This window comes from Actinia tenebrosa, unplaced genomic scaffold, assembly GCF_029948245.1.
Source record: "Actinia tenebrosa isolate PJP-AT-01 unplaced genomic scaffold, QUT_ActTen_1.0 PGA_scaffold6__47_contigs__length_16458017, whole genome shotgun sequence".
Taxonomy (NCBI): Eukaryota; Metazoa; Cnidaria; class Anthozoa; order Actiniaria; family Actiniidae; genus Actinia; species Actinia tenebrosa.
Genome location: NW_028292583.1, coordinates 8,034,995 through 8,062,748, shown reverse-complemented (window position 1 = coordinate 8,062,748; position 27,754 = coordinate 8,034,995). Strand labels below are relative to the sequence as shown.

Genomic DNA, 27,754 nt, shown 5'->3' with positions numbered 1-27,754 from the left:
GTTATATAGTTTGCACTCTATAACCGTGAAACTTTAGTAATACTAAATAGCACAATTTCATGCAAATTCCATTGTTTTCTAGTGTTTAATTAGCACTATTGTGTACTATTTAGTAATTAGTGTTTCACGGATTGTTTGCACTCTAGTATCACTCTGTGGCTTAGCCTTTGACAATCGACTACTCTATTGATATCCTCTACTTCCAAAAAAACCAAAAAAAATTTGGAATCTCTTTATTGGATAGAGTGCAAACATCAGATCCACGAACTTTAGAAGAGGGGTGACTATTACTAACAATGGTTTCACCAGGAATTCAAGGAAAAGGGGGTTGACTGTTACTCACGATATACTGAAAATTTTCAGCTAATTGGGGTATTTTACCGCCCCCGGATCCGCCCCTAAAAAAGCAGTATACTAAATAGCAAGGATAAATAGACGTTGCATTATTTAGTGTACAAAAAAGTTAGTACTGATTCATGGATCGTGTTTGCACTTTATATGGTTTGGAAGAGTCGGATATTATTTACTGTGCTACACACTTCCACAAGTTTTTGATTTCTTTTTGTACGACAAGAAATCTTGTGGGTTTTGAAATACAAGATGAAAAGGAAACACTTTTGATCAAATTAACAAAATTCAATACTGACAATATCCTGTGTCTAAGGTCCTAAATAGACGAGTTCACTGCAGCCATTTAAAGTCAAAATAAAGCAGATTTTCTTCTTCAGAAGATGAAATCTCTTTTTACGAATAAACAATGCATTGTGCCCACCACCATGCAGACTGGCTACAATGAAACATCTCTACATTAAACTCAAGATACTTCAGTATTTGATGAGTGGCATGCTAATTTATAGTACCTAACATACATTTACATTATTGGTGAATAAATAATAAATTGGATTGATGATTTCTATTCTCTGAGTACGTGTTTGTATTAGTCTTCAGAGACGTTGTAGCAATTCTGAATCCTACAACAAGTGAATCCCAGGAATAGCAAAAATCTAGGAACATTATATTATTGTGAAAAATAAAAGCATGCATTTGATAGACATTTTGCAGGGATTCTCTGTGAAGCCAAAACCGATGGCTGTGGTAAAGTCATGGCAAGCACATGATCTCTGCGTTGTACATTTTCCACATCGTGCTAAATCTGTTCCAGTGCAATTAAATATTATACGCAAAAAAATAAGATTGTTGAGTGGCAATACAAGCAACAATAAATAAGGCAATGCTGCAAATTAAAAAAGCTGTTCTGTGACTTTGTTGCAATGCATCAAATGCATCTTAGCTTTTACACTGCTGGGCCCAGTTGTACGAAGGGTGGATAGCATTAACTTTTATTTATGTGATAGTGTGAATAGTGTCAATGTGAACTATATTATTATTAATAGTTAATATCTTAAAAATAGCATAATAAAGAAAAAGATTAAACAAATATAAATTAACAAATCGAATGCCAGGTAATTAATAAAATAATTATAGTAAAAGTGTATAAGACGTATATCCAAGAGGACTACATGTACATGTTATTCAGTTTGGAAACAACAGAATATAAAAAATTCAGTTTGGAATTCCAAGGATTTTTTAAAATCCAGTTATTTTCAAACTTCAAGCGCACATAGACACTTTGCATAAATATACTAATCATATGCAGATGCATTTTAGGACTTGCAATAAAAAATGGTTCATCAAACCTTTTTTTTGTTGTTGTTTTTTTTTGCACACAGAGGCTTAGTACTTTTCCTAATTATACATATGGTTAATAAATTTATGCAAAGGGTCTATAAGCTGTTCTGAAGTTGCAGAGTGTGTTGCATCACGGGCTGTTTTAGGGCAAGCATTAGTACTTATGGCATTTTTTTCACTTGACATTGATAGACCTAATCTTTGTGTTACAATGTTTTCCCATTTCAGACCACGTGTTATTCACGAGAGAATATGATTCTCTGTTTTGTTTTTATCCATATTCGTGTGCCTTCTCATATGAAACCGAGTGCAACCGTTAAACAAAGAAATGCCACTCTTGGGAATGGCGCGTGGTCTGAAATGGGAAAACATCGTAATGCAACGAATTAGGTCTTTTGATGAAATGTCCTTCAAACCAGCCCCAAACCAGCAATGCACTCCTACAACTTGAAAACGGCAAATAGGTCCTTTTTTTCTTGTTGATCATATCATTAGCTTAAAATTTGCATATGCAGCACAATTATCCAGCCAATTAATTAAACTGTCCATTAATCTGGAAAGGTAACTAGTAAAGATTTTGATTCTGTACTGGGTGATATTTTAAGCTGAGTTGTGATACTATTAGTAATGACTATTTTAAACTAATATTATTCAAGTTTTGTTTAAATCAAGTGCAGATATTTCACTTATAAACCTAATAAAAATTGAAATTGATTGATTCTATTGATTCTGTTGAGGTTGTAGGGAGGAAGGTTAATATTAGTATTATGTGCATAAACCTTGAAAACACCTACAGATACTGGTTAAGTATACTATTTATGAGCAGCTTGGGAAGAAAAGATTCAAACGTATGGAATCAAGGATAACCAGTGAAATAGGGAGTTAGAATTGCTAGCATTTTGGTGTCAATAAATGGGATGTGATACTCATCTTCAGTAATAACCAGTATGCTACAAGTATTTTCTGTAAGGAATTGCATCAAAATTAGGGGATTATACAAGTTAGTTGGTTAAATATCGGTTAAAAGAGTGAAGTGATCAGTTTCGATTGTACTCATTATTTACATCTTAGTATTGAATTCCATGACATCTTTCTTTTCAACATCAGGTGATTTTAAAGGGTTGTTGTCTGCATAAGGCACACCACGGCCAGGGGGTAGTACTGGTGTCGTTACAACCCTCAAACGCTGAAATTGAAAAAGGAAATAGCTTAGGATCTTATCACTATCTTGACTCAAGCTACTAACTGCAATATTTCCACAAACATAGTACTTTTATGGTTTACAGTAGATGACTCAGAGCCAAGTGCTTAATTTCAGTCCTTTAAAAACTTACGAAATTCTAAACAAACCTATAGTCAACAGCAACACAGTTATTAATCATTTTTACATGCAATACTTATTTATTATCACTTATTAATTTTCCATTCATCCTTACAACACGAATTATTCTTCCTCTACTTCTGCCATTGAACCATGCATTCATTTGCCATTTATTCATCTATTCATTACTTTTTTTTTTAATAATTTGTTCCCTTTTTCATAAATAATCCACTTATCTACTTATCCCATTCATTCAACCATCCATTCCTTGCCAATTCATCCAGGCTTTCATTCTTTCACAGCAAACCATTTGACAAACCAGATTTCAGAATCAATTTAATAACCTATTTACTACTTGTGTATCTATTGATTTATTCATCTTTCCTTTCCTCATTGATTAACATACTGTATCCAAGGGCGGATCCGGGGGTGGGGGGCAAAGGGGGGCTGAAGCCCCCCTTCAGCAGGAAAAAAACAAAAACAAAAAAAAACTGAAGAATTAGATGCTTTTTTCATTGCTTTCCATTGTGTTGACAGAAAAAACCCAGAAGTAGCCCCCCCTAAACTCCATTAGCCCCCCCCCCCCCCCTAAAATTTTGGCTGGATCTGCCCTTGGTATCAGGTATTACTTGTGACTTACATCAATAAAGTCTCCACTAGCCCTCATCATATTGATAATAGCAACGACAGGGACACAGATAATAGATGACATGGCCAAACACCAGCCAATAGCTTCACCCCATGCAGGATACTTGTAGGTCTTATTGTACACCAGAGGTTCGTAGGTCACAAGTGTGAAGATGAAAATAGCCTAAAGAGTCGAAAAAAACAAAACAAAAATGGGTGATTTTTCTCACAGATAAATATAATCCAGGATGAATTGCCTTCATAACATTCTAGTGCATTTTTTGTTGTCATAAGCTGGTGAAATTTCATGCAATGTAATTGTCAAATTGAATGACAAAATGTTTGGCCAATAACTTTTTCCATGCCAAAAAGCTAACAAAGCTTATATTTTTATTTTTTGTAATATAAAACCATATCTCAAAAACCAGATGACTATCAGTTTATTAGCTATACGAATATTGAGGGGGAAGCTTGTCTAGGTATCTTGAATGAGTATCCTGGTAGGTAGGACCCCAATAGGAAATACATAGTGTTTCATTGTCTCTCTTATGTCAAGGCTCCGTTATGGAAAGTAAAGAAAAGGATGCTTGTAAACTAAATGTTTCTTCAACCAAAAGTAATTTATTTCTGAGCTTTCAGACATTAGCATCCATCTTCAGGGAGTTCAATGAAATTCTTCATCATAAATAGGAACGGATATATGATCAATAACCCTGATGTCCTTACCAGACAGAATACGGGGGTAAAGAAAATCCAGCACATCTTCAGCCAGGGATTGATCCTGAAACCAATCATTTCTTGAATGTTCTGATAGAAGCGTTCGGCACCTGGAACATTACCAGTATCATTAGCACAACACGTTTTAACAGATTTTGGGGGCTTAGTCTCACTACGAGGCTTTGGGTACAAAAGTGCAGCTTGTTCCATATGCCACTCTACTAATGTAACTGCCATACCTTAAACAATTTAAGAGTCAACTCCCAGTGGTTGACTGTTGATTCAGACTGGGAACTTAATGGTTAGGATTAATTTATATTTTTTATGTGATAATGAGGCTGAGAAAATGTTTATTTTGCATAATTTATGCATTTTGGATTGGCACATGAAGTTTGTCGTATGAACCATCTGCCTCTCCAGTGCAGTCTTATAATGCAGCAAGCTCTGTCAAACTTTATAGGTTGCATGCGTGACTTGCCTCTCACCGCTGTGGTCCAGGTTCTTCAAAAATTTTAATAAATCACCCGTGAGGTGTCGATTCTAAAACTCCCATCATGGCCTTGGGTCAGTTGCCAATATAATCTGTTGAACTCCTGTACAGTGAGCTCCAAGTACGGGTCAGAACAAGCGAGGTAGTATGTGAATACAGGAAAATTTCATGGCTTAAAGATGCAACAACTAATCTCTAATTCGACTTTCTATAGGGATGTGAGAGAGGAATTATGACTAAAATTTGGTGCTGGAAAGGAAGATCAAAAAAAAAATTTGGTGCTGGAAAAATTTGGTGCTGGAAAAAGACCTACGAGGTTTTAAAGACTCATGATGGTTGGCTGTTGGGATCCCAAGTCACCAATCTTCTCTTATTTCTTACTGGTGGGGGGAAAATTCTTAAAACAGGCTAAATTCAAAAAATAACCACACAGAGCAAAAGAAGTGCTACCTCTCGAATGATCAGGTAAAATTTGCTTTATTTCACGGGTACAGAAACCAAGCTTGGGCTGCCTGTGGTTGAGCGTCGTATGATGTAAATCTTGAATGTAGAGGTAGTGTGTGTGGAGGGAACCTTATGGAAGAGCCCCGTGTAGTGGTGGTTGTAAAGTATGTTGTAAAATATATAGAATGTAGAGGTAGTGTCTAGAGGGAACCTCATGGAAGAGCCTACCAGAACGTTCCCAACCCTGCAATATAAACTCTTCTGATCTCTATTTCTCTTTAATCAGGCTCAGGTTTGAAGGAACCGAATGTCACCTGCTTATTTAACTAGAAGACAGCTAGATGTGTATTTAAATCCACCCAAAACATACCATAAATCCATCCAATGCCTATACTCTCAAACAGAGACACCCACAGTAGCGCACTACCACTAGCAGAGTAATTGTCAAAGAGCTGGAAGACATACATGCCACCCTAGACAAAGAAGGTGAGATGTTCATAATAGTAAATATAATGGTACCTTTATTAAGCAGGTGCCTTCAGGTCCTTGTCTGGTGTTTGTTTAATAAAGGGTGTCCATTTACAGTGTGAATCAAAAAACCATGGGCACCTAGAAATATTTCAAGAATGTTCAATAGCCAATCAGAAGATTATTATCTTTCCATTACCTTGTGGTTAGAAAGTCAATTCTAATTGGCCAGAGAAGAATAGAACATTCCTAGAATATTTCTAGGTGCCCATGGTTTTTTGATTCACACTGTAATAGAGGTTTGTTTTATGGTAAGTAATAATATCATACTGGTAGGAGGATATTGGGACATGCAACTAGATGTTACAACTGCAACTGAAGGTGTTACATGGCTGGTCATGTGGTTGGATGAGTAGTTTGGTAGGAACATGGGTGTGGTTACATGGCTGGTCATGTGGTTGGATGGGTAGTTTGGTAGGAACATGGGTGTGGTTACATGGCTGGTCATGTGGTTGGATGGGTAGTTTGGTAGTAACATGGGTGTGGTTACATGGCTGGTCATGTGGTTGGATGGGTAGTTTGGTAGGAACATGGGTGTGGTTACATGGCTGGTCATGTGGTTGGATGGGTAGTTTAATAGGAACATGAACAAATTTTGGTGCAGCATACATCATTTCCACAAAAGAAAGTCAGAAAAGGTATGAAAAGGTAAGAGATATTTACCTCTGTGACCATAAATAATCCCATAAAAAACCAGAATGTTGACATCACTCCGATGAAAATCTCTTTACGGTATCCACGTCTAAGATACCCCGGGAACATGTCTACTATGGCTGTCACAAAGCCCTCCACTCCAACAAACTAAAACAGAAAAGAAACTCTCATCATCTACTGCATTGCGCTTCACATTAAAGGTGTCTAATGGTTTACCAGGCTACCAAGAAAGGCTTTCCTCTGTAGGAAATAGCACAAAATGAAAAAAAAAAATCTAAATAAAAATGATCATAAGATGTTTGATGTGCCTCTGTTTAAAAAATCAATCAAGGCTGCAATAATAGCATTGAAAAATCGTTTGTAAGAAAAGTGATCAATATTAGTTTGAGTATGTTCAAATTTAAGAACCATTCACATTAATGTTAAACTTGCAGGGAATCGGGAAAAATCAATGAAAAATGAGCATGAGCAAGCACAATATGTTAATGAGCTGCCTGAATCTAAAATGACTGATTGCTTGGTACTAGCAAATCAAGATCTTCTGCTCTGAACATTGGCCAAACATTAGATTGTTAGTTGTCCTATTATTGAAAAGAGCGTGTTATTTAATTTTACATTCATTTGTTTACTAATTATAGAGTACAAAAGTAGTATAATGTTTATTTCATAAGGTTAGTAAAATTAATAAATATTAACTGTTACAACATTTAGAATTAAAGACAGAACAAGTACATATAGATTAAATTATGAAAGTTCAAATCAGTAATAGAATGAAAAAGAGGGAACAAATGATGAGATGTCGTCAGCAAGGGTGTAACCTGGTCAACCATTAACCTTTAATAAGAGCATATAACAGTTGGAATATTGCTTGAAGAGCATAAAATACATGAGATATTCTAATAAATGAACTATAACAAGTGATAAAGTATTAATAAATAGATAGCTGGTATGTCACAAGATGATATTATTTGTTGTAATAGTTTGAACTATTATAACGTTAATCAACTTGACATGCAAGAAATGACCCATTAAATAAATCGCATCTAATTTAGGATAAAATGAAGGAGTAGCTTATAATAATTAATGATGATATTGAGTAGAAATACTGAGGGTAATCCTAGAATCCTCTCAATGATTCAAGCACCATTCAAGAGAAATCAGGATGCATAACGGAGGCAAGGGTAAATAGCTTACACATTAAACTTTGCACAAACTGTAGTGACAGTATCATAATATTGAGGTAATAATTCATTAAAATCAATAATACTGAAAAGAGATGACACATATCATTAACAATTTCCTCTTTCCTTCGGTGTTAAGATTATATCATTAAAAAGGTAAAAAGAAAAAAACAAAGAATGGGTGATTAATGCTGTAGATTTGTCAAGAATGAAAATTGAATATCTTTGTAGTGCAAATCATGTAATCATGTACTTTATGACCAATGGGCACGTTTCAGTCAACAATTGCCCGACTGTGGGCCAATGAAGACTCATTATGCATGGCCGTGAGTTGGGTGATTGTTATCGGACATGTGTTAACTAGTCATAAAGTACAGGATTTCCAGTTTGATCTGTATTCAAAAGACACTGGTAAAAACAGTTCCAACATACAGAAAATTAGAATGCATGCCACCCAACCCACTTTGAAATTTTCAAAGGGAAAAAGCTCTTTTCTTGATTAGCCAAGTGAACTTGCATCTGTGTATGGTAGTTCCATAAAGACTGATTGCCAAACTAATGTAGATAAGATGCTGGTTTTTTGGGATATGCTTTCAGTGATTTGTGTTTTGAAGTCCAAGTCATTGAAGAATGAAATAGTTAGAAATACTTTTTGGTGCGATAACTCTTAATGTACCAGATTAATATAATTGCACACTGAAAATAATCAGTGTTTGTATGTGCTCAGCTGAATCGGCAGGAAGTAACGCCGCATCTCAGAAACCCAAGAAATGAAAAAAATCGCATGGCATGTAGTTTAAAATTCAATTCATTCAATTCTTGATTTTTCTTTCTTTCAAATAATGCTCAAAATTTGACAGAACATTGATATAGCCATATTAATGATTGAACACAGGAACTTCATCAGTACAAGTCAGAACAATTTTATCGATTCAAAAGGATCTTCTGTTATCTGAACATGGAACAAACAGAGTCTTTTCTTTAATTTTTCAAAAATTTTCTTACGAAATGTAAAAAATAATATAGAACCTGAAAAACCCTGAATTTCAGAATTCTAGATTAGTCTTTTTGTGTCCTTCCCCAATCATCACCAAGGTAACTGCAGCCTTTTGTAATCTGTAATGAACGGACCTTTGGAGAGCCAATACCATAGTTCCGATCATCCCTTAAGTTCCTTTAAAAATCTGGTACTAAAATTTTTATTTAATATGACTGTTTGAGGTCATTAAGCATGTCAGAGCGAACCGTCAGAGCATTTGAGAAATTGTCTTTTGGGTTATCCTGAGAAAGTCTCCCTGCAGAAACCCCTGAGCACAATGAAAAACCAATGTTTGTAGGTGACTGGACAAAAGTGGTGTACCCCTTCTGTCCTAAAGCTGTGGATTACGTTCCCTTATCTTTAGCATGATACTTAAATAGAAATATCAATTCCAAGTTTCTCTATATAATGACACTACTCAATAAGTATCAGGGTTAGTCGTTAGTTTTGCACAATGCTCCAGTTAAGATTAAGCTATTACCAAAGTTCGTCTTTAATCCATGATCCAGTTTATAACAATATAGAAATTATTCTACAAATACTGATAACCAATAACTTAATATCTTTAAACATAGAATTATTTTTGTTCCTATGAGGTATTTCTCTGGAGTACAATATTATTAATGATGTTTGCATCATTAATAATTTTAAGATCAGATGAGAATTTTTGATAAATATTTGGCTATCAAAAAGGCTAGTAAATTTGTGCTTTGAAAAATTATGTATTAGTAAGAAAAAAATAGCTCATAGTGATTGTGTTTATTTGTTACAACCAGTTATTCCTATTTTTTTATTTGTGATGAGACCAAAATATATTTATTTTTTGTACAAAAGGGAAAGATGAAAACTCTGAAACGCAAAAGAATCTAATATCATGGCTGAAACTATACCATTTACTGCTTATAACAAAGTTGTTTTGATCGACAAAATCAGGTCTTATTAAGAAATCTTTTGATTGACATTAATTGATGGGTTACAAGCATTCCCAAGGGTCAACAGACAACAACATGGCTGCCATTTTGGTGTTGTTAAAAATGAATGCTGAGAAATCTTTTGTTAAATGGCACCAAAGCTCCCCCTAGAGGCCATGATGATGTAGTGTGCAATCAAACAATTTATGTTAATTGCATTATATACAGTGTGTACAACTTGATATCTAACAGCAACTATTATAAAGTAATGTTATATCAAGATACTAAATACTAAATAATATAATTATTTTTGAAATGTATTTTGATTTTAAATGATATCCATTAGCAACATTAATAGTCACACAATACCATATTCAATTTAAGATTTCATATATCATAAAATAATTCACAAATTATTCATATAGATTACATTGATAAGATTTCTTTATGCTATAATTCAAAAAAGTGATTACTTACTGTAGGTTTGGAAACCAATTGATAACCTAATAGCTTTTAATTCTTTATCAATAGCATTAAGCTATTATAATTATGATAATTAATATTTTGAAAAAAATTAAAGGCAATTGGTTTGCAAAATATTCTTTTTTTTCTGCAGTCACAAATAACATTGAAAGTAAGTAAATGTAGCATAAAGTAATGGGCAAATGTATGAGAAAAAATTAAAGTTCTGTTGGATAAATATTACACTGGAGTTTATGAATTAACTATAATATAGCTATAATTTTAAGAGAAAAAAGCAGAGAACCCAGAAAAACAAACTAATAGCACAGGAAAGGTCTACTCCTAATTTCAATTATGATGCAGAGTTTGAGAAAATTAATGCCACTGAGGTCATATTCATGAGGGGAGAGAACTCTGACTATTACCCATTATGTCAGGTGATATAATAAGCAAGTCACAAAAAGTGGACTTTTAAAGTTGGGCCCCTATATCAAGAAATTATGTAATAACATTACTTGGCTCCAATCAGTATGGTCCTCCAATCAAACTGAATATAAACGCTCTTACACAAACCAACACTCAGTTGTCCTCAGTCTCACTCAGGATGAAGCGAAATCATTGTGTTGGAATTTTGAAGAAGTTATTATTAACTTTTCTTGTGCATAATATATTTCCGAGTTTAAATCAAGATTGTTATCTAAGTCTTTATCTTTTAGGTCTTACTTAGCTTGATAAAACCTAAATTGGTTATCATTACAATGTTATTAAGTAAGATATTCAATGAACTTAAATCTAGGCTAACTCATCTTATTGGATGTAACCCACAGCTTCAGTTTTCAAGCCACCCACATTCAATGGCAGCAGGTTTTACTAAATTGTTACTTGAGCAAGAGGCAAAGTTGCTCTCTCACTTTCTCTAAAAAGATTCTGTAATGCAACAGCCAATTTTCTTGGCAAGTTGCTCGAAAATACCTCGCTATCCAATCCCAGCAGAATGACCATAAAGAAGAACAGAATGGACCAAAGCGGGGAAATGGGCATCTCAGCGACAGCTGCAGGATACGCAATAAAGGCCAGGCCAGGACCTACATAGTGAACAACATCAGCAAAACAATACCATAATTCACACCATTGGGTGTGTTCTTTACCGCACGGTTATTATACCTCGTTATATACTGTGTATTGAACAGACAAGGCTTGTCTTTGTGTTATTAGGGGCATCTTTATACAATCTAAATAGACTTCACATTCAAATTGCTTGAAACTAAAGTTGTTTTCAAGCTTCTGCAACTATTAATATTGATCAGGCTTTTTTGTTTTCAACAATCTAAATTTACTCACTTAGAATTTTTCAAGAGGTTAACCAGCAGAAGCATGAAGTGTTCTCTAGCTAACCACTGAGATTGGTGAGTTCAAACAAGAACTATGAAGCCTTGACATTTTTATCTTATACAACCTTAGTCTCATAGAAAGTTAATTATACTTCTGAGATGAGAAAAATTAGGTTTTAATTTTTCAATTGTCTTCTTGTCCCTCATAATGAAAGAATTAGGATTAAAAATGTTAAAGTTGAAACTCACCTGGATTTCAGGAGTGCCCTGAGGACAAAACTCCTAATCCTTCCATTAAAAAACAACAAGAATACAGTCTACAGTCCATAAAGACAAACCCTGTTTGCATCAGAACACTCTTTACTTGAATTAAATGCCTCACACATGGTACTAATTTTACCAGCATTTACCTGCAATGCTATCAGATGCTTAGTGCATGTCATTAAACACACACTATTACTTACGCACACACTATTATCAATTCATTTCAGTTCATATTCACCAGCATGTACAATTATTGTACATATTTTTCAAAGGTTAAAGTACATTAAAGTTTTGGCTTTTAATACCCTTACATAGGTAATATAACTTACCTTTTATATCAATGCAACATTTGATACTGAACAAAAATATTTCACTTTACCTGACTCGGCTACATCTCCAACGCTAACTCCTTGCTTCTCAGCCATGAATCCCAGTACAGAAAAGATCACAAATCCTCCGTAAAAACTTGTGCCACTGTTCACACATGCAAAGATGATACAATCCCTAAAGAATCAAGGATAATTTACAGTTGAAATACATCCATAGTAAGCTGGCATTGCTGTAAATGTATGAAAAATTTTGTTAATGTCTCTGAGCAAAATATTATTATGTAAATAAATGCTCGGTGTTAGGCCAATGCCACCATTTACTGCAGCTTTCATATTACTGCGCTTTCCCGTATTCTGCAAACTCAGACATTTAAACGGCTTGTTGTGAAATTGGTTTTTTACTGCCGCTAGTCAACAAAATAAAAGGAACTGACTATTTTTGATTGACGACAGCGAAAAACCAAATTTCAATGGAAACCACAAAATTGGTGATGGTAGCTCTCAGGGTCAGAGAACCTAAACCCTAATTGCTTAGCCAACAATGTGTAGTCTACAAGTTTAAATGTCATGTGTGTGATGCAGAATACATAGGCTATATGACCCACACCAAAGGATTAACGAGCACAGATTCTCTACAATTGGAAAACATCTACCAGCAGATCATAATGTCCAGCCTTGGTTCTGACTGACAACTTCCATGCATCCTCAAGAAGGAAAAGAAAAGGAAAACTCAACTGTCTAATCGTTGAGATGTTGCTGATTAAAAGGACAATCCCAAATTTTTATATTCAATCGGATTCCATCTGCACTCCAGTGTTTACTTAAGTTACACCTTGTGCTATTTTCTAATTGAACACTATTTTTCTTGATAATTCACAACTAGTTTATTTCCATTCATGTTCACTCTTTTTACTTTACTTGATAATGATGACAAGATATCTTCAAAACATTGTAAGGTTTTGTCACTAGTTTTTCTCATAACTTCTATTTTAAAGTTATAATTAGCCTTATAAGAGTAATAATAGTTATTAAAAAATATAATTATTGAAGAAGCTACAGGAATAGGTATATAAAAAAGCAGAAATATCATGAAATATGAACTAATGTGTAATTATATAATTATGTAAATAATTTTCTTGAAAGACAGTGCAAATAATATTAAAGCTGTTACAAACCTGTAACAATTATTCTTAAACTTGTTGTAGCTTCCAAGAGCAACAAGAGTTCCAAGGCCAATTGAATAGGAGAAAAACACTTGAGTAGCTGCATCGAGCCAAACCTTGGAAGACAAGTTTAAATGTCAATATTTCGACGAAGCAATGAATCAAAAATCATAAAAAATACATAAACTTCTGATTTTATCCACCCAACTTTACCCTTCGACTCCTATGATGCCTGAAACCGCCCATAACAAAAACCGTCTGTATTTCCTATGACGCCCGAAACCGCCCCAAAAAGGTTGCGCCAGAAAAAATTTCCCCTCCCCTTAGGCTTTTTGTTTTTTTTTATCACCATAACAATAAACGTCATTAATTGACCAATCAAATGAAAATTAAAGGGGGAAATGTAAAAATTTAATTCCATTGTTTAAATACTCAATCGTGATTGGTTAATTTGTATGAAAATTTGTTTGGATGGCCTTGTTTGGTATAACGGCACAGTAACAGACCAACCTCACTAGAACTGGGGATTATAAGCATGTAAAAAACAGGGCCCGGTTGTACAAAGCCTGGATAGCGCTATCCTGCGGATAAATCCTTATCCAGTGGATAAGTTGATGCTGTTATCCAATAAATGTATTTTCTATACTGTCTTAAAATTGCTTACTTTGAAATCTACTTATAAATGGGGAAGAAAAAAATGAAAAGAAGTTTTGTTATTAATGTTTTATTTTAGGATAGATATTATACAACATTTTACTATACAGTAAAAACTCGTGTATAAGAACCTAAAATTTAAGAACCTGTTAGGCTAAAATGTCATTTTTAAGCACCCTTCACATAAGAACCATTTTAGGCTAAAATCCTAAAACAGGGTCTTATTTTTTAAAAAGAAAAGAAAAAAAAATAGAATCAATCTTTTCAAAAATATATTTATAGCACAGTCTATACACAATAATGCTATAAACACTATAACTGTACATGGTTACTGTAAAGAACATGTCCTCATTGAATAAAAAAATCCAACTTAAAATGAAACTTTATTTTATTTCTTGAACAAACGTTAAGAACCTAATTAAGAAACTAGTTAGCCTAATTTAACACTAAATACCATTTATATAAGAACCTGTTTAGGCTAACTCGAAAAAACCTAGGTTCTTATACGCAGGTTTTTACTGTACAATAACGGCGTACACGTTTGTATGATTTAAAATGTACATACTTGTCCCTGTTGTAGCTTAGACCAATCAGGAAGAAGATAATACTTGATTCCAGTGGCTGCTCCAGGAAGAGTAACAGCACGCACACAGATGATAGTTAGGAGAACATAGGGGAAAGTTGCTGTGAAGTACACAACCTGTTTTACAAAATACAATTGTTATTACCATAGGTTCATCATAATATATACCTGGGTGAGTGAGTGCTGTAAATATGGGGTATTATAAAATAACTATTATGAATCTGGTCTGATTCGTTGGGAGCGCATGCTTTAAAAGAGCATACAGCACACACGCAGATTTTCAGTTGCCTCATTCCTATCCAAAATAACAGTTATTTTAATTCATATTTTATAAAAGAAATAAAAAACTTGCTTGCTGTGATGTGTGGAGTTATAAAGCACTTGAGGAGTGGCATAACACTCGAGAAGTGTCAAGAAGCACTGCGGTACGTCAATAATGTTAGGTTGCATTACAGCACTACATGACACTTACTCTGCCTGTTGACTTGACTCCCTTCCATACACACAAATAACAGACAATCCATGAGAGCAATAAACAGAGAGCCATCTCCCAGTTGATACTGCCGACCTCATCAAGACCATTAGATATGTTGAGCACTCGATTGCTGTTGAAGATAAAACCAAACCATGTAATTTAATCAAGACTTAAAGTAACCAGAAATTATCTTTGCCTTGACAATATTGTAACCCCTCCTCCCTAAATTGAGTAGAAGACCCTCGGCCTGCCTCTATTGATTATTATCCAGAACCAGATTTATTTGATTCATACACTAAAAAAATGCAATAACCACTGCCTTCTCATTATCATAAATTTTAAACCCATAGGTTTTTAATCAATAAATGTAATCAATAATAAATATAAACACTGGTCGATACTGAGACTATTCTGTGACCCAATTGACAGGCTGCCATAAAAAGTCAACCTGGTATTATGAACACTGGTTATCTACATGTATGCTGTATATATTCAACTGTCACCATGAGGTGCAAATTGAGCCATGTTAGTAAATGAAAGCTTTCTACAGACTAAATAAAATTTCAATTAAATTTTACAACTAGAAACTGTATAACATATAATGCTACAGCACAACCCACAAAAGTATGACCACATTTATTGCATGTCCCACGGCAATCAAAATGTCCACCCTTTCCTAAGCAAACAGTTATGAACAGTTCCAAGTTAAGTTTCTCTTACTTCCAAAACTCAACAATGGGCGAGACTGTGCTGTTATCTTCAAATGTTTTGGTTCCATTGAAAGTTCCATTTATTGTCACATTTACTTCTATCATCTTCTTGCCAGCAAAGCAGGCAGCAGTATTCCATTTGTTACCACAATGAGACCATGGTAGTACGGCCGTGAATGAATGGAACATGTAGAAGAATGCCCATCCAAGAATGACGATATAGTAGATATTCAGATACTGGACAATCACTACACTAGCACATCCAATTCCTAGGGAAAATTATTATTATTCGTAATAAAACCATGGCATATGTTTAGTACTAAAAAGCACAAATTAAGAACATTTGCAGACATTGTTTGCACACATCCTTCCTACACATGGGTTTAGTTTACATGCATTAATTATTGTGATAGATCATTCCAATGTTTTGATGAGCAAAACACTCCAGAAAACCTCTTCAAACTCTTGAAATATCTCTTCAAAACGAACGTTGACCCCCATTTTTTATTTCATGTATTTGAAGAAATGCTAAAAATATGAATTTCTTTACATTTTTCGCTTCATTTCAACACGCAAAAACGACAAAAAGTGACAGTTTTTTGGTTTTTGTCTTCAACCAAAAAAAAGTGTTAGTCTTAATGTCTCATAGAAAAGAACCATTTCGAAAACAAATTATCATTACGTCCTACTTCCTTTTTACCATATAATGTGGAATTGTTTCCGACTTGATGACTTGTCACTTAAATCACCATAGGTGACAAAATTTGACCCCTTTGAAGGGGTGGCTATTTTGTGTGTGTGTGAAGGGGGGATATTTTGTGTGTTTTATATTGTTGTATCAACTGGCAAACTTTCAGAACGTTGACATTTACTTCACATTTTCCCACAATTATTGTCCTTAAACAATTCAGAAAATAATGGTTTTATGCTAAATAGTTCTATTTAGCTATTAAGCCATTTTATGGTAAAAATGTTTGCACTTAACTTAACAGTGTATGGCATAGTCAAATTTTCTTTCATTTTAAATTAAAAACTTATTAAAACCCTGAAACGACCTCCAGGATGTTTTGAATAACAATACATAAGGTTAAGAAGGAACATTAAGAGTAGAAAAAATAATGAAGAAAAAAAGGTAAAAAAAAAAAAGAAGAAAGAAAAAGAAGGTACCTTGGAAAATTGGGCAGATTTTCCATGCTGTTATTCCACCTTGACTCATGAACTGGCCCAAACAAACTTCAAGGATTAATAATGGCACACCAGCAACAAATAGACATATTGCATATGGAATCAGAAAACAACCTGCAAAAATAAGAGCAAAGTGTTGAATATTTTTATAAAGTTAGGATAGTATATGCACACTGATTGCTTGAGAGATGTGCTTTATTAATGAACGGAGTCGACTCCATTTGAGCACACAAAATGCTGCCAAATCCTGCTACCTTCTTTCCTTTTGCGTAAATGAATTCAATACCAAAATCAATTAATAGCAGGAATTCTAGTAAAAAGAAAATCCTAAAAATAATCTTATAATATTATTTCCAAGGTTTTTTCAAGAATGCGAGCAATCTACATCAAGAGGGCATAAATAAGCGAGGAAAAATTAGGCACGTGCTATCTAAATTCCCAGTTAGACTAATTTTAGTAACAGGATACAGTTTAAATTCTGTCTTACCCTACTCCTGTGCATCATCAACTTGCACATGTGCACTCTTTCTGTTTATTGTTTTGATCACTAAAAACGAAAAGGAAAGAGTGAGTGCACACAAGTTGATGATGCACACGGTAAGGCGAAATTTAAACTGCATCCAGTTACTAAAAACCACCCAACTAGAAATTTACATGGTGCACATGTTATTATCAAGCTCCCACTCTTATTTATTCTCTCTTGTCTACATACATACAGTTTGCATATCTTTTCGCATTTTAATATCTTGGACCTATATATATATATCCTGCATGATTGTAAATAGATTTCTAGTACTAAATGTTTTTATGTAATATTTCAAATCCGACAATGAGGACAGGACGGGATTTCAAGTCCGCGCAATTAGTTCCAGTCCGAGGCGAAGCCGAGGACTGGAACTAATTGCAAGGACTTTGAAATCCCGTCCAGTCCGATTTGGAGGATTTGAAATGACTTCTCATACTCATTAATTATTCGGGAGGGATGTTGTTTTTATCTTGCATTTATTTCATTGTATATGATCTTCGCTCCATTCACCTAGTTGTAATAATGACAATCTTTTGTTTTGTAATGGTTTTATTTTGCTTTCATCCTTTGGGATTTCTTAAGATAAATGCTATCTGAATTACTTATGCAAATAGCAGTTATTTTTCTCTGAATGTATTCATTTCAACATGGCTTCTCGTCAAAGAGACAGCGATGAAGAAGCGGAGCTTCTACCTTTAAAACGCTTTCGAAAAGTGAAAAGTCAAGCCCAAGAAGAAGAACTTTTGCAAAAAGCTGTGCCAATTTCAACCCGTTACAAGAATAACTGGGCTGTAAATATTTTTGAAGAATGGAGGCAAAGTAGAGAAAACAAAGTGGCAAGTTTGGAGTCTACCTCCATGGATGTCTCGCTAGAGAGCATTCAAAATTTGGATATTGAGGCATGGGAAACTATGACAGTTCCATCCCTAAACTTCTGGCTTGGCAAATTTGTTGAAGAAGCAGCAAACAAGAAAGGTTCGCCATATCCTGCTCGTACGCTTTATCAGCTTATCGCTAGCCTTAAACGCCACCTAGAGTCGAAAAACCGAAACGACGTCAATATGCTTGACAAGTCTAACATGTGGTGAGTTAATTAGAAACTTTCTGTTTACTTGCTTTACTTTGCACATGAATAAAACCTTATATTATTCTAACTGAACGTTTTTCTTTTAGTTTTTCTGGACTGAGAAAAATTCTGGATGCAGAGATGAAAAGTGTCCACGCCGAAGGGGTTACTAATAGAAAGGAAGAAAAAGAGGTGATTACAGAAGAAGAGGAAGAGACGATGTGGAGGAAAGGAGTACTAGGCCAGTCAACAGCTAAGATTTTGCTTAACACAGTGTACTTTTATAATGGTAAACCATTTGGCATGCGTTCTCAAGAACATAGGCAATTAAGGATTAGCGATATCGAAATAGAAGGCGATAATACCATAATTTATCGTGAAAATTCTTCCAAAACATTTCATGGTGGCATAGCAGATTTGAAAAAGAAAGCGAGAGTGATTAAACATGTTTGCCACGAAAAGGGCAATGAGAGCCACGAGCGTTGCTTGGTTAAGATTTATAATCGGTATTTTGACCTCGTAAACAATCTTCGTGTTAAAGCAAAAGGTTTCTATTTTCAGCCATATAAGGACGGAAAATTTGCGTACAAAAACTGTGTTGTAGGAATTCATACTCTCAATGAAATTCTTCCTAGTTTGTGCTTGGCAATTGGCAGTAAAAGGAAAACTAGCCATAGTCTTCGCGTTACATGTGTTAGCAAACTGTTTAATGCAAGTGTTGACGAAAAGCTTATAAGAAGCAGAAGTGGTCACGTTAGTGATGCTCTTTTGGCATATGAAAAAAGTAGCAAGGAGCAGGAGCAAAAAGTTTCTAACATTTTGAACCCACCAGCTCAGCCAAAACAGGTTTCATCTGAGTCAAAGAATGAAATTAAGGGAAGTGAAATTAAGAATGATATAGAAATGCCTGTATTTGATATCAATGAATTAAAATCTATATTTAATGATATCACTGGTTATGAGCACGAAGCTCAGTTAAATGAAAATACATGTTCTAATTTTTGGAGCTTTTCTTCTGACGGGCCTATCAATATATCTGGCAACTGTAATGTTACAATCAACCAGTTCAAAATCTAGCTTGCGCTTGAATGAATGCTAAAACTTATATTTATACTTATAGAAAATGCTAAGTTTACGATAGCAAATTGTTTTGAAATTTCATTAATATCTAAGTAAGTTGTTAAACGAAGTGTTGAGTATATTTGCAACTATTATTGATTATAGTTTATTGGTAATAACTTCTGAAATAAATGCTTGATGAATTAAATTTTCTGTTTTCATCTTTCTATATATTGACTTGATTCAATGCTTGGACTGAATTAATTTTGTTCCAGTCCTTGGACAGAATTAATTTTGATCCAGTTGTTGGTCGACTGAATTAATTTCTTTTGTTCCAATTCATCAGCCCCACCTCTTCCCTGCTGATATCAAAACCCTCCCCGGCTTTAAGACACTTGACCTAGTTTCAAGATACATCATGTGACCAGGTACGAGGTAATCGATTGGCTAGTTACCTCATGAATAATTAATGAGTATGAGAAGTATTATTCTTCTCCCTATAAGTAAAATAAGGGTTGTATTGTATTGTAAGGGTGTTATTTGTCAATATTCCTAAAATATTTTGTTGAGTTTTTTTTCAATCTTAATGACATTTTTTATGGAATTTAATTTCAACAAAATCCTGAACATTTCAACTTTAATTACGCTGATAAAAAAGTGCAAGACATTAAAAAATAACCCCTACCACAGGGAGCTTCACCTTTCTTACCCCCTAAAAATTTAAATTAAAAAACAAATCCTGAGAATACTGTTCAGAATGAATTCTAGATGTTTCTTGTTTTCATGCATGAATGAAAACATGCAAATAACCAAATGACATATGGCTGTCATCCCTGGTGCAAAACCAGACCAAGATCCTACAGGATCCTGTAGGATCCTATAGGATCCTATATGATCCTGTTTAGGAATAAGATCTTATATAGGATCCTATTTAGGATTAGGATCCTAAATAAGATCCTGAATAAGATCCTGAATAGAAATAGGATCCTATAGAGTATCAAGATCCTAAGTAAGATCCTGGATAGGAAGCAGGATCCTAAGTAGGATCCTGGACAGGTATTGAGATCCTGAGTAGGATCCTGGGTAGGATCTTGAGCAGGATCCTAATAAAGTAATGAGCAGGATCCTAAGTAGGATCCTGGATAGGAATTAAGATCCTGAGTAGGATCCTGGGTAGGATCTTGAGCAGGATCCTAATAATTAATGAGCAGGATCCTAAGTAGGATCCTGGATAGGAATTAAGATCCTGAGTAGGATCCTGGGTAGGATCTTGAGCAGGATCCTAATAAAGTAATGAGCAGGATCCTAAGTAGGATCCTGGATAGGAATTAAGATCCTGAGTGGGATCCTGGGTAGGATCTTGAACAAGATCCTAATAAAGTAATGAGCAGGATCCTAGATAAATAAAAAAAAACCAAACAAACATCAAGGCAGTGGGCGATTAAAATTTGAGCGTACGACACTCATATGAGTATAATATGGATAGGTATCGTAGATAGGTAGAAAAGGTACAGTAAATGATAAAGTACATCGTATATAAATGTATATTGAATTGAGAATAAATAAAGCGTTTCGAGTGAAGGCAACGTTACACAAATTTAAGTCTTTACGACCTTCTCGCACTGACGATCAAGGAGTTCCATCTCTCTAAATCTTGGCTTGAAAAGCTTGAATTTCACGCTGATGCAATAAAAAAGAATTTTAGGTAAGCATTAAAAAATTTTATATACATAGATAGTGTCAGTAGACGTCCTAAGATCAGTCAGCATCCTCTGAATGCTTGTCTTTTTTTATAGTGGCCAAGATCTTGTATCTTTATACGAAGATAATTGAAAGACAATAATTATTTTTTCCCCCCCATTTTTAAGGAAAGAATTCGTTTTAGGAGGCTGTTTCAAACAGCTATTTTGGGAGAAACATCGGTGAGTGCATTCCATGTAATTCGAGATTGAGCCTTCACACAGTTATTCAGCGGTTGCTGCCATTACGCATACGCATGCGCATACGTTTAGGCGCCAGAGATGAAACCGTTGGTGATTTTGGCTTACTGTGGTAAAAGTTTATAGAGTTTAAACGGGAATTTACTTACGAATATATCTTTTAATCACTCTTTTTCTTTCTCAGAGCTATTTTTCTGTTAATTTTAGATGTTTATTTTTGAAAATGTGCTGTTTATTCATTCCTTTTCAGGCAACAACAACGTCAGAATTTCCTTCATCTGGTGACAGTCCAAAAATATTCAGAAGTGTACTCCATCTTCGAATTCGTCACATATTCTTCAAATATTTCCAGAAGTAGTACAACCTCGACTGGAAAAACTATAATTCTTGATAGTGATAATGTAAGTATGTATTTCTTACTGATATGTTCTGTAATTTAAGTTAAGTTATATGTAATCATTTCTTTTGAAATAATCCAGGATTAGATTATTATGTAAGACCCAAGGCAAAGCCTAAGATAAGCTTTGTTCTAACTCGTAGTATAGAAGAACTGTTTCGAGATTAGCAAAGTGTTATGGATATAACTAATGCGACAGATACGAAGTGCATTATTTGTGCATGATTTATAAGCTTTTTTTCTTGCCAACTTACTTTAGAAATTTGAAACAAAATATTATAGACTTGGTGTGCTTTTGCGAATAAATATAATGGTAAAGCTTTTATCCATAAATTATGAGAATACGAGTTTTATATTCGTACAAAAAAGCAGGGAGAAATCATGGTGTTCATGAATGCAAGGCATAGCTGCCCAAACTTTATAGGGTATTACATTTTTTCACACAATCATTTCTTCATTGAAATTCTTGAATTTCTTCATTGAAATTCCAAGGTATATGCATGATGTGTGCAAGGCCTTGAGTCACGGTATCACATTAACATTATGTATTGCTTGGTTATGGGTTTGGCTTCAGTGTTCAAATGTATACTTGCCCAAATTTGTGACTGAGGTATGTGCATGATGAGTGCGAGGTCCAGTGTCTCGGTATATTATACCATATGCATTGCTTGGTTTACAAATTAGGCAACTGGGAAAAATTAATAATTTGAAGCCAGAAAAATTTCATTCTCACTAAATCACTAATGGAATTTCAATTCCTCCTCTAGGAAATATTTCAGATGGTGAGACAAGGAGAAGAAATGCTAGGCACAAAAAGCTTTAAAAAGGAAATTGAAACAAAACATTAGAAATGTCAAATGTTTACCTAAGATAGTGTTTTAGCTTTTGTTTTCCTTTATTCTGCTCTTAGAACTAATAGTCTTAATTTTTTAAAAACAAAATATGTATAAAAGATTCAGTGAATTATAAGGTGTATTAATTGAAGTTTTAAAAAAAGTTTAAATTTTTTTCCCAAAGTAGGCAGTCATCTTAAGTTGCCTACAACAATGGAGTTTAGTAAACAAAAGCAGGATATGTGATAGAGTGCAAACAATATAACCGTGAAACTTTAGTAATACTAAATAGCATAATTTCATACAAATTCCATAGTTTTCTATTGTTTAATTAGCACTATTTTGTACTATTTAGAAATTAGTGTTTCATGGATTAATTGTTTGCACTCTAAAGGAAATAACGAAAGTTGTATTATTCATCTTAACTTATTTGTTATTAGAAACAGCAACTTTTTAGCTAATAGTACATGGTTGTATATTAATATTTTTTATACAATTTAGTAATAAAATAATAAACTTTGCAAAGAAATTTCAGAAACTAATGTTATATTGAAAAACTATACTCTCAAGAACAAAATAACAAAATCCTGTACAGGATCTTGGACAGGATCTTGAATAGGATCCAATAAAATCTTGATTAGGATCCTACAAGATCTTAAATAGGATCCTATAAGATCTTAAATAGGATTGTGCAGGATCTTAAATAGGATCCTATGAGATCTTGAATAGGATCCTATAGGATATTGAGTAGGATTTCGTACAAGATCCTATAGGATGTTATAGGATCCTATAGGATCTTGTACAGGATCCTATAAGATCCTACAGGATCCTGGTAGGATCCTACAGGATCCTATTCAAGATCCTACAGGATCTTGAAACAGGATCTTGAACAGGATCCTGTACAAGATCCTGCTCAGGATCCTGGTAGGATCCTAGTAGGATCCTATCAGGATCCTGAGCAGGATTTGCACCAGGGATAAGCTTCACAGACTAGAGACAAAAGCTCACAACTGAAATAACCAAGTCCAATTAAACTAGAGCAATGGCCTGTAAATTCACAATCACAGTATTGAGGGATTAATAGAACTTTGTATGTGAAATGCTATAATAAAAATAACCATTAGTGTGACATTTTGGTGTTGATATGGTACCATTATCAAGCAATGTGAATTGTCAATGTCAACAATGTCACTACAATTTTGCATATGGTTAAATGAATAATTTTGCCCTAGAGGAATCCAACTGCATATTATGTCATCCTGAAACTCTTCGACTGCCACGAACCTCCAGAAAATTCTCTTAGATCATTACAACACAATATAGGCATTTTTCTTAGAGTGTTTGAGATACAATTATTTTTTGTGATTTTGGAGTGTTTTAATAGCAGGATTTCTAGTATATCATGAGAATAGAACTGTTAATGATTTTGAATTAAAAAATTATTTAAACATGATGACATGTATAGTATGCATGCAGGTGTGTTGTTTGGGTTGTCAAAGGCTCAAATTCCCACTGTCCTGCTGAGATTTTAGCACAGCTAGAAATGAGAAAGGGCTGACTGCCTACGTCTATCAATATTAGACATGTACCTAAAATTAAATCACATTAAATCCCATCTTTTTATCAGTTGAAAATGTGTAGTTCCTATGAAGGAAATTTAATTTTGAACCCCACCCCTTCAGAATTTCCAATTTTCTCTATGGTGGAGTATGAAATTTTTTCCAGAATTACACAATATTTTATTTACTATAATGAAATTCCCTTTGAAGAATGCAATGAAATGGTAATAAGGCCTATAGTTAATACTAGTTGAATTCAATATCATGAGTAAATACTCAAAATTACCATAAGTGATCCAAGCAAAAGTTAACTACTACCAAAACAGGTAGAGTGTGGATTTGACTCGTCAAAAAGTACTTGTTTTACTTCACATTCGTAATGTCTTGTTCACACATTCCTGAGCCCAGGGCAGTTAATTAGCTTTGAACTTTGAGCTTGTGGTCAGTAACCATCAAATTTGAATCTTAACATCAAAGTTAAATTGCTGCTCTGTGCTCAGGAATGTATGCATGGGGCTTTAGGAATGTAGAGTAAAACAAGTGCTTTTTGACGAGTCAAATCCACTACCTGTTTTGGTAGTAATCCTTAAAGAAAATTCAAATTTCCATGGAACAAAATGGATGAGTTGGGTGGTTTATCGCATACAGGGCAAAATTACTTGATGCTGATTAGCCAATGAAGTAGAACTTTTTTCCATAATTGGGGGCCGAATTACTAGAAAATGATTGGTAGTTCAGTTGCCTAGCAATGCTCATAAACTGCAAATTTTTCTTTTCCAAAATGGCTTCCCGTTTTGCATAGTCAGATGGAAAAAAAAAAAAAGAAAACCAAAAAGTTCAAGAAAATGAGAACACTAGAAAGAGTACAGTTGTGTGGATAAATGTTTTTACATAAATGGTCCTCAGAAAGGCTACTCAAGTAGACTGGAATGTGTTCAACTTCACCAGCTGCCCTTTGCCTTTGAACATCGCTGAAGATTGAGCACAATCATCTCAGACTGGACTTAATAAGTCAAAACGCTGACCAAAACGCTGCTTAAAAACTGCTTCTTCCTTTGGATTCTTATTCAGACTAAAAACTTTGTTGGTAGGAATGCATCTTCTTATGGTTTTTGACTAGATTTTTTTAACATTTGTTGTTCTTTCGGTTGAATCACCTTTTTTTTAAGATTTAACATTTTAAAGATTTTATTTAGCAGAACCCAGGGTAAACCCTGCAAAATAATTTTTGTTTTAAGCTCAGCGATCGATGATAATCTTTTATTACCAAAAAAAACCCTTAAAGTATCATTGTCCAAAGTTTGATAGAAGAAAGCACATAATGTATTAATGAAGTAACACTCTTGAACTTTGTTGAGTAAAATCATTTTGAACCATCACTTCATTTGATAGTTTATTTTCATGTAATTTTGCCCTGTATATGGTAAACAGGTAATTGTATGGTTCCTTGTAAAATTAAGGATTATTCAAAACTTTGAAAACACTCATGAAATTAATCCTTATATTAATTTGGCCCCATACAATTACCTATACTAATCCTTATCCTCAGTGCTTTTATTGTCGTTATATGAGCCAATTATGATTTTGAGACGTCAATACCATGAAATATTGATGGCTAGTTGGGAGAAAATATATTCAGTATTGGACAGAGTCGCAAAGCGATGGAGCCCAATACTGAATATATTTTCTTCCAACGCCGTCAATATTTCGTAGCATTGTCTTCTCAAAATCGTAAATAGTTTTTTATCCTGATTATAAAGAATTAAAACACAAAAATGAAAAAAATGACCAATTTTCATTGATTAAAAGCGAAATTCTCCTTATGAGCGTGTGTTATGGCACAAACGAAAAGAGTAAAAATTTGACACGCGTGCTCAAGCTTTCCTTTTCGTCACACGTTAGCCAATCAGCAACCTTATTTTTGAAACGGAAAAACCCACAAAATATTGTTGTCTCAATAAATATAAGAAACTATTTAGTGAATCGCGAACAAATAAAAACCAGTGTTAAGCTATAAACTGGTAATACAGACTATTCTGTTTTCACATCACAATAGCCTTTACTGTTTAAAGCCATTCATGTGCTAAACTTGAAGAATATTCAGGGATTGTCATTTAAGCTGCTATTTGCAAATTGTATTAATCCTCGTAACAGCCCAAAGCACCAAAACACTTAATCACTAAAGTTGTGTCTGTGCATAGTAAGCTTATAGTGAAAACCAATAAATATTTATGCTGTATAATTTATGACAATATATTGATATATCTTTAGTTAGAAGAAAATATGAATAATCAAGAATCCATGTCGACATACAGTTTGATTACTGAGCGATAAAGAATCTAAGCCAAAACCAGGTTAAACTAAAGCACTATATCAATTTACTAGATTGCGTGATCACACAGTGTATTTGAAAATGTTTTCCAAATATGTCCATCTTTGAATGACATGAAGTAAACAGGGAAAGAAACCAAAAATATTCTTAATTTGTCGCACTCCTAAGAAATCGAAATCAATAGTGAATCAAAGCGTTTATTCAGGGATTCTGTTCTTAAATCAGTTCAAATTAGGTCAAAGGAGAATTTGAACAATTATATACGTGCCTGCCATACGTGAGAGCATGTATTTTACAAAGGGCGACCCAAGGCAACAAGAAAGTCGCATGGCACAGGTCCATGGCACATGGAAATAAGCTTACTTTAGGATGGCACAAATTAGTAATGCGCCCACTATTAGGATTTTTCATTCAGTTTTTTTGGGTGGAGTTATTCAAAGAATATCATCGCTTGACAGCCACCTGCCTATTCAGCGCGGCTGCTTCTTGTCAAAAGACAAGGGAGTAAAGCGCCTTTCGTTTCTTTGTCAAGACAGCTTATCCCACGTTCTCGTACACTTAGAATTTTACAATGAATTTGGGGAAGAATCGATTATTTTCGCATTCACAAGAGATTAAAAAATAGATCTATTGTTGAGCTGAAGAGCAAATCCAACAAATTAATTTTACAGTCATGGACCACTGCTTTAATTTTACAGACATATTTTCGGTTGAGTTCGTCTCCCATCTTCAATGTCAGCGATGAATTTTCTTAGCTTTCGTATTCGAGGCAAACATAAGGATGTAAACCCAGAAAAAAACTAACACATTATCTCGATATATAGCGCATATAAAACAACGAATAAAGATTCGGTAAATGCAGTTGCTATTTCTGGTCGAACGCACATGTTCAAGTAAGTATTTACTTCAAATCCATCACAAAATATTTCACTCACCTCCGCCATTCTTATAACACAAGTATGGAAAACGCCAAATGTTTCCAAGACCAACAGAAAACCCGATCAGGGCGAGAATGAAGTCTAACTTGCCGACCCAAGTTTCTCTTTCAGCTACCATTTTGTTTGGCAAGAGGCTCAACGATATCAAACCTCAACAAACCTACTTATTTCGTAACGATTTGCTTTGTTGTGAGAAAAATATGCTCCGAAATTGTTGAAGCGATTGTATATTGATGTCATCAACCTGAATGAGTTTCCTTCGAGCATGAAATAAGAACTAAAATCAAGCGTAAAGATCCAACTGATCATAGAGCTGGCTGCATTATAGTAGTATCTTGTTGAGTGTC

At 34.3% G+C, this 27,754-nt stretch overlaps 1 protein-coding gene across 2 annotated transcripts; it reads right to left on the bottom strand.

Moving 5' to 3' along the window:
- Positions 1 to 66: 66 nt before the first annotated feature.
- LOC116304993 (sodium- and chloride-dependent GABA transporter 2) lies at positions 67 to 27,754 on the bottom strand. 2 transcript variants are annotated; one of them, XM_031714808.2, is made up of 13 exons: positions 27,405 to 27,754; positions 16,740 to 16,871; positions 15,583 to 15,841; positions 14,860 to 14,992; positions 14,370 to 14,504; positions 13,163 to 13,266; positions 12,038 to 12,162; positions 11,036 to 11,148; positions 6,480 to 6,617; positions 5,659 to 5,761; positions 4,364 to 4,464; positions 3,651 to 3,821; positions 67 to 2,875 (listed from the first exon to the last, which is right to left on the bottom strand). In XM_031714808.2, exons 1-13 carry the CDS (start codon positions 27,523 to 27,525, stop codon positions 2,750 to 2,752), a joined length of 1,761 nt encoding a protein of 586 aa, XP_031570668.1. In that variant the 5' UTR covers positions 27,526 to 27,754; the 3' UTR covers positions 67 to 2,749. The 2 variants fall into 2 exon arrangements, with proteins under 2 accessions (XP_031570668.1, XP_088895609.1); XM_089039483.1 differs by lacking the exon at positions 15,583 to 15,841 and having other exon boundaries at positions 27,405 to 27,587.